Genomic DNA, 7,500 nt, shown 5'->3' on the forward strand with positions numbered 1-7,500 from the left:
TTGGCTTTTTGCATTATTTTGCGCGATGTGAAACCGTGTATTTTACAGACCTACATTATCAATAATTTTATGCTACATTTATAGTTCGACCAGTGTTGATGCATATTGACAGACAGAAAAAAAATCTATTTGAACCGTTTTTAGGAGATATACAAAATCAAATCAAAAATTCAAATCATTAGCAGAATGTAATAGGCAAATAATTAAAAAGGATAATTGATATATAATCCAACAAAATAAAAAATAAATACTAAGTGGAAACTGGAAATTTATGCTGCATAGCTGGTAAATGTATATAATCATCATGTAATTACAAACTCGATAACATGATGAATACATTTTTGACACATTGTTTTAAATTACATAAATTTATCACTAATTTGTTAATATCAACAATTTATGAGAATTAATCGTTGAGCATGTGTTGCAGTGACATATTATTTTTACTCTGAGACAATAGAAATTTGAGAACACATAATATTATCACCTAATTTGAAAATTCCATAATACATCCATGGGAGGAATGTTGGAAATAAATATTTACAATTTATGGCATAAACAGAACATACTTTCTAATATCATATGCTAATAATATAACTCTTAATATAATTAATTCTACGAGTCTAACATAATGGATATCTATTATTTTGATTAAATGTAGTAAATCGATAGTATTATTAACAATCAATGTGGAAATGCACACATTTGAAAAAAAAAATCTATTAAGCCTTCAGATTATGTTAAATGCATTCAATATGAGTCGAAAATGAACAAATTCATTATTGCAGTATGGCTTGCCCAAAATGATTTACCTCAATTAATTATATATATATATATATATATATATATATATATATATATATGTATATATATATATATATATATATATATATTTATAAAATATATATTATCAATATCATACTTATGTATATTATGTTTGCATTTATAAGTTTAATTCAGATTAAAACATTTTGAACAAATCCAATCAATATGAAAACAATGAGCTGAGAAAAAAGTGATTTAAATACTGCAAATACATTTATAATAATATTTTCAGTTTGATCCGAAAACAATCATTACCTTTAGGACAGATTAAACATTTTTTCAAAATTTTACATCAGTGTTGCAAAAATTCATTTTCTTGTTGCATAATTTGAGCAATTACTATTAACAGTATATTTAACAGTAAACTTGCTTGTTTACTTTGCTTATGCTGTCTCAGCTATTAAATTGAACAAATGAAACTTCAGCAGTATAATATCCATATTTTGTCACATATAAAATTTTAATCCTTATATTTCAAAAAGTTATCAATTATGGAACTTAGTTGTGATTGTATATGGTGTTTATGATACAAAATAAGACATATTATACATAATTACTTCGTTATTATAATTTATTGTTCTAATTTGGCACACCTTTAGTAATTCTTAATTCATGAATGCATTTTCTTAAAATACAAATGATGGTGTGTTATATTGAGACCCTTGACATACACACATGTTTAAAGTGGAAGTTGGAAAAGCTTTCTTTTCGTAAACTTCCACAAAATGCTTGTATATGATTATCTGATATATGCATACATTTGTCAACCCATAGCATGCACAATGCTTTTAATGTGAGAATATATAAAATGCCTCTGCATAATGTCATGAAATAAATGCTGAAATATAATATTCTAACAAATGTTTTGCATGAAAGTATATAGAGCCAAGCCTCAATAATTCGAACATTTAATAACAAATTCACATTAAATATAATTCAAAATAATATTTTTAATGGATTTTCTATATCTTCTAATATTTATGATGTTATTTCAAACTATCATAAATCTTTCTCTTTGCTGTTCATATGAAATATAATCTATTGACAAATTGCTTTACAACACTGTAATATATGCAACAGCATTTTCATTATATCAATATCATCAATATAGGTGTTCAACTTATCGAGGCTTTAAGGGCATATGTGTTCGCACCAATATATTAATGTTTAAACATGAAATCACATATATTTAACACAACAAAAAGTATATGAAAATAATTGCATTATTTTGCTATTTGCGCTATACAATGTTTCCTCACATTTTAAAATATCAATGTTATCTCCAAATAGAATAGACAACTTAGTAAAAGATTACCACCACAATTCAAAAAATGTTCAATATATTGTTTAGCTTTTTTCGCATTCACGATTTTTATCATTGGCAAATTTTATAAATCACTATTTATGAGCTAATCTACATTTTATGTTGATCCTCTTGTTTATGCATAAATTGCATTATCGAATATTGCAAAACAATATATTCTCACTAACAAAATAAATAGTTGAGCAGTGCCATGATTCACTGTTAGAGGAGAATATCACTTCGCTATCATACTAAATTTGGACAGTGTTTCTGTTGCCCTTGGACCCTCAATATATAGGGATGATATTACAATCCCAAGCACAGAAAATGCAAATTCTAAATAGCGTATCTTTTGAATTGTATTGGTATTAACTTATAGAAATATATGAAATCTGAGTATTACTGAGAAACATTGATTTCACTAGTTTGTTGGTAATACTTCATACCTCATATGATCATATTACCCATGCCATAACTAGATGATTGATTACATTCAATTTACAAACAAAAGTCTCAATCAATAGTTTAGCATTTTGAAATTTTATTCCCTCTCACCTTATGCATTGAATAATATATATCAGATGGGCATGAAGCAGTGCCATCCTTTGGATTCTGATTGCGCCTGTGTAATTATAAATATGCTTGTTAATAAAATAGTTAAAAATTCTTGGCAAAACTATTTTTAAAATATTTTTGGTATAATTGTAAATCGATTTCATAAATTTATTGGATAAATTAAATGAATTAATCTATCTTATCTACAAATAATGAATGTTAAAAATGCAATATAATGATAGTTAAAAAACTTTAATACTATTTTAAAGCCTACACAAGCTGTTATATCCAATATGTTTTTACTACAATTGAGCATTTTACATAACTATATATAATTCTTAGTATATAGTAATTATACAATAATACTAACTTTAGTTTTCATAAGAGAAAATTGAAAATTCAGTGAAAATCTCTATTTTATTTTGCTTGAGATTACAAGCGCAATCTTTTTCTAAACTTCTTGAAAAAGTTTTTCGAAGTTATTTGCAAAAGCATTAAAAAATGATTTAAGAGTAAAATGGAATGTTTGCAACTCGCAAATACAGTTTGAAAGTAAAATATATTAGTAGTATTTTTTTAAGAGCGTGGTATATATTTTGGATAATTTACTACTGATTTCCATTTAGACTAATAACCAGCCAGTCAAAATACATTATAAAAAGGTTTGCGTTCATAGTATAAAATTCTTTAACTGTTTTAAATAAAAATTGATTAACAGGACTTTGCACTAATATCTATGTTCTTGACTGTTATAAATAACATTTCAACAATGAAAATCACTGTTAATTCAATTATTAAACAAGCCCTAAAAATAAACAAAATTAAAATTGTAGAAGTTAAATAAATTTAAACTTGAGATGGCCGGTGTGCTCTATGATTAATCGAAGAAAAATCATAAAGCAAAAATGTTAATACAATTATCTGTCTTGTTTATTTAGGACAGTAATAAAATAATTATGGCGTAATCACAATATAGCTGAATTTAATACATATTTGAATATTATATTAAAATACAAGAAAAACATAAAAAACATGAATAATGAAATATTTATAATAAAAAACGAATGGGATCTATTTTTAAAAAATCACGTAGAATGCATTGAATGTTTTGGTAACTACCATATAAATATCATTGAGTTCATAAAATTAGAAAATTTTATAAACACTAATTCATTTATTTAAATGTAAAGTTATTTAGGAATTGTCTAAAATTATTCTGAGATTTCATAGTACTTTTAAGTGGCACGGCAGAATCTACCTATTAAAAAAATCTATAAAAACGAATTATGTAGAAAAATCACGATTATACGATAGGTAACAACAACTCGCATACTAATATTTTGTATTCTAATTTTGAACACGATATTTTCTTTTACAACACTTTACTGAGCAAGAACTGACGAAAGACACAAAGAAACCTGGCGCGACTATTCCAACGACTTACCAATAAAAATAAAACGATAAAACTGTGGACTAATATTTGTTACCTATTATGTGACAAAAATGTTTTAGAAAAAAGTTAATCCTAATTGAAATTTTCAAAAAAAATAACTAAGAATCCAATGAACACTTATGTTCTACAATGCGTCGAAAACTCTAAAACCGAGATAAAAACATTACTACTTCACTGCATTAAAAATAAATACTTTTAATTTTAATAAATTATAATAACATTAAAGAATATAATGCAGACAAGTGAATAATTTTTAATCTGTCGCACCTGGATAATTGTGTCTCATCGCCTAAATATAGTCGTCGATTATACTTCGTTCGTTCTCATCGCGTTTTCTTAAACATAGACGTCGATTCGGTATTATAGGTATGTTGTGGTATTTAATATCATTATGTTAACACTAACATTTATACGGGTATTATTTATAATACTACGTATATTACGATAGAAAACTTTACAACCGCTCGGTGACATATATCTTGCTGTCGTTACGCGCGTGTGTTCGTCGGACGGCGAACGATATCAGGATGGCCAGGGCGATCAGCGTCAATCCCAGGGCGTTCATCACGATGCCCTCCTCAGGCCAACTCGAGTACTCGGATCTGTGGAAATAAGCACATGAAATTGTTAAAATAAACTAACAACAAAATTGGCAATAACAAATACGTATCGCAGGTTGATGAGGGGAAAGAGTTATACATAGTAATTAATGATAATGGGATTGGAATAAAACCAACGTGAGACTTCATCTGTCTTATAGAAATACAATTATGAGAGTACACATTTTACCTAGAAAATCTGTTACAACTCGTATAAATTAGTTTAAAAAAAGAGTGCGCGTAAGGTTCACACGCGATTGAAGTAAAACTTATTTGCTACTGTACAAGATGGCATTTAAGTCAAAATAAATACATCATATAACCATTTTGAATAATGTTTATTAGTAATATGGTAACACTCATGATGCACACATTTACTAGTGTCAACCATTATACACATTTATACAATGATAAATTATAAATTATATATTTATAATAGCATTAAAAATATGTATAATATTTAAAAACAATAATGTAATTAATTACTTCATTAATTACTTGTCATACTTCAAATATGACATGATCGGTTTGTCATTGTAATTAGCATTTAGAAATGAACTGAGAGAAATGATGCTGATTAATAACTTCTATAATATTCGTTCACAAAGTGGATTATGTTAAACAACGCCCGAACAAATATTGTTTTCGCAACTTCACTCATCGTGTAATTGTGTTTGAAGAACTTCATGTAATTAAAATTAACATACATTCATTGACTAAATCTCATTCTTTGAACAGCTGTAATATCTGTCTTGCATAATTTTTTTTTTCTATTTTAATAACTTCAAAGATTTATAGAAACTACGAATAATATAGAAATAATTTCTAATCAAATAAGAATGAATTCTTCCGATTCATGCATTTTTCATTAAATCAAGATTTGTACTACGATGTAACTCATCGTCTAATTGTGTTTGAAGAACTTCATGTAATTAAAATTAACATACATTCATTGACTAAATCTCATTCTTTGAACAGCTGTAATATCTGTCTTGCATAAACTTTTTTTTCTATTTTAATAACTTCAAAGATTTATAGAAACTACGAATAATATAGAAATAATTTCTAATCAATAAGCTTACGTTTAGTACACGGCACGATTGTTTAATTTGTTTTATTATTTTCAAGGAACAGGGTAAAATATTCTTCTGATTCATGCATTTTTCATTAAATCAAGATTTGTACTACGATGTAACTTTAAAATGTTTATTTATCTATGCCGATTTCCTTGTTGATATCGGTATGCATACTACGTTGATGCCGGTACGCATGCAACGACAGATTTCTATTAACATACACGATGACCAATCACAATCGACCCGTATTGAAATGCTTTCATCGAGAGCGAATGACGTACAGGTCGGGCGTAGCGCAATGTCCGTTGCATTTGTACGGATTTACACCATAGTTGCGCCTAAAGAAGTTTTACTTCAAAAAATGATATCGTAATCTAGTTATGATTATCGTTAACGAGTTGCAGCTCAGCAGCTCAGTAGGATTAGTTAAAATATTAAGTAGAATTTACAATTTCTTTTCAAATAAAACTGTTACCATCATAATTCCAGATAATCAGAATTATGGTTATCAGAATTGGTTACTATAACCAAAGTTGCAAATAGTAGTATCAACTCTTACATGTAAATAGTGCTGTTGCACCACAATGCATTTTTCTATGTTAATATGATAAGCAATGTCAATATCAATAAACTGCATTCGATTACCATATAGATAACTGTGGTAGTAAAATTGCAGCTAATTTGTAAAATGATCGAAAATGAGAGTTGTTGGATGTAATTTAACGTGTTTTGGTACCATATGAGTACAGTGAAATTTTCGAAGCCTTAAGATTTTTAGCACACATGGTTTGTTTCTGAAATAATGATTTTCTTTTTTACAGATAGTTTCAATAATATTTTAATTGTATATCATTGTGTAATTTTGTATATCAAGTTTTACTATTATACATGTATTATAGTAGCGGAAATACGGACAAAATGACCTGGTGTTTTGGTTCTTTAATGATATTTATTTATTTATTGATATTATAATCAGTCTCAATCGTTTTTGCTCATCTTAGGTTAATGAATACGAGAAACACCGAAAAAAGTATTTATTAAGGAAAAATGCAACTAATTGCAAAAATCATTGTGTCCACATAGAACGGACAAAATAGCATATTAGAAGAGGGCATGCTGAGATTTTTCAGAAAGTCAGTTCACAAATAAATCATTTGGTACTCTTTAGGACATCAACACATAAATCATAAGCCCAAGAAGAAAAATTAATACACCATAACCAATCGTCGCCGGGTCCAGAATCTCAAAAAGAGATCTTGGGAATAAATGCAAGTCTCGTCTTGTTACCGGTGGATCCTTTATTCTGTTTTTAGAAGTAATTCGAGTAAAAGTTAAAAGCCAATAACCTTTGAAAAGCTTAATTTTTTTTCTTGGCTTCCAATAAACTACTGGAAAATTTTTGTCCGTAAGTGAACAAAAAAAGAATAATTAATCAAAGTTTCATAACACACCTGATAGTTTCAATAAAATTGATAAAACTTTCGAACTGTAAAAATGATGCTCAACATCCGACAGGTTTGTGATTTTAGCTTTCTTCATGTTGTACAGTCGAGGAGAAGTTAATAAATCCAACTAACTCATATATATTATTTTACCCGTAATTCCTCTACTATAACTCTTTAACATTGATGAGTATTTTATTATTGTTTGAACGTAAGAATGAATTTAACCAATGTTAGTTCATCAAAT

The 7,500-nt window shown here is 27.4% G+C and overlaps 1 protein-coding gene across 1 annotated transcript in view; it reads right to left on the minus strand.

Annotated features, from left to right (window-relative positions):
• Positions 1–1,846: 1,846 nt before the first annotated feature.
• Positions 1,847–7,500, minus strand: part of LOC113381928 (cytochrome b561-like) — a gene marked incomplete at its 5' end in the record, with an annotated part of 14,341 nt that continues 8,687 nt past the window's right edge. Inside the window, 2 exons of the mRNA XM_026620574.1 lie at positions 1,847–2,750; positions 4,598–4,738. Of these exons, the coding sequence (XP_026476359.1) occupies positions 2,654–2,750; positions 4,598–4,738 (238 nt within the window). The remainder of the gene's footprint in view (positions 2,751–4,597; positions 4,739–7,500) is intronic.

This window comes from Ctenocephalides felis, unplaced genomic scaffold (genome assembly GCF_003426905.1).
Source record: "Ctenocephalides felis isolate EL2017-DRISC unplaced genomic scaffold, ASM342690v1 CF-g0.4_SCAFFOLD_03206, whole genome shotgun sequence".
NCBI lineage: Eukaryota > Metazoa > Arthropoda > Insecta > Siphonaptera > Pulicidae > Ctenocephalides > Ctenocephalides felis.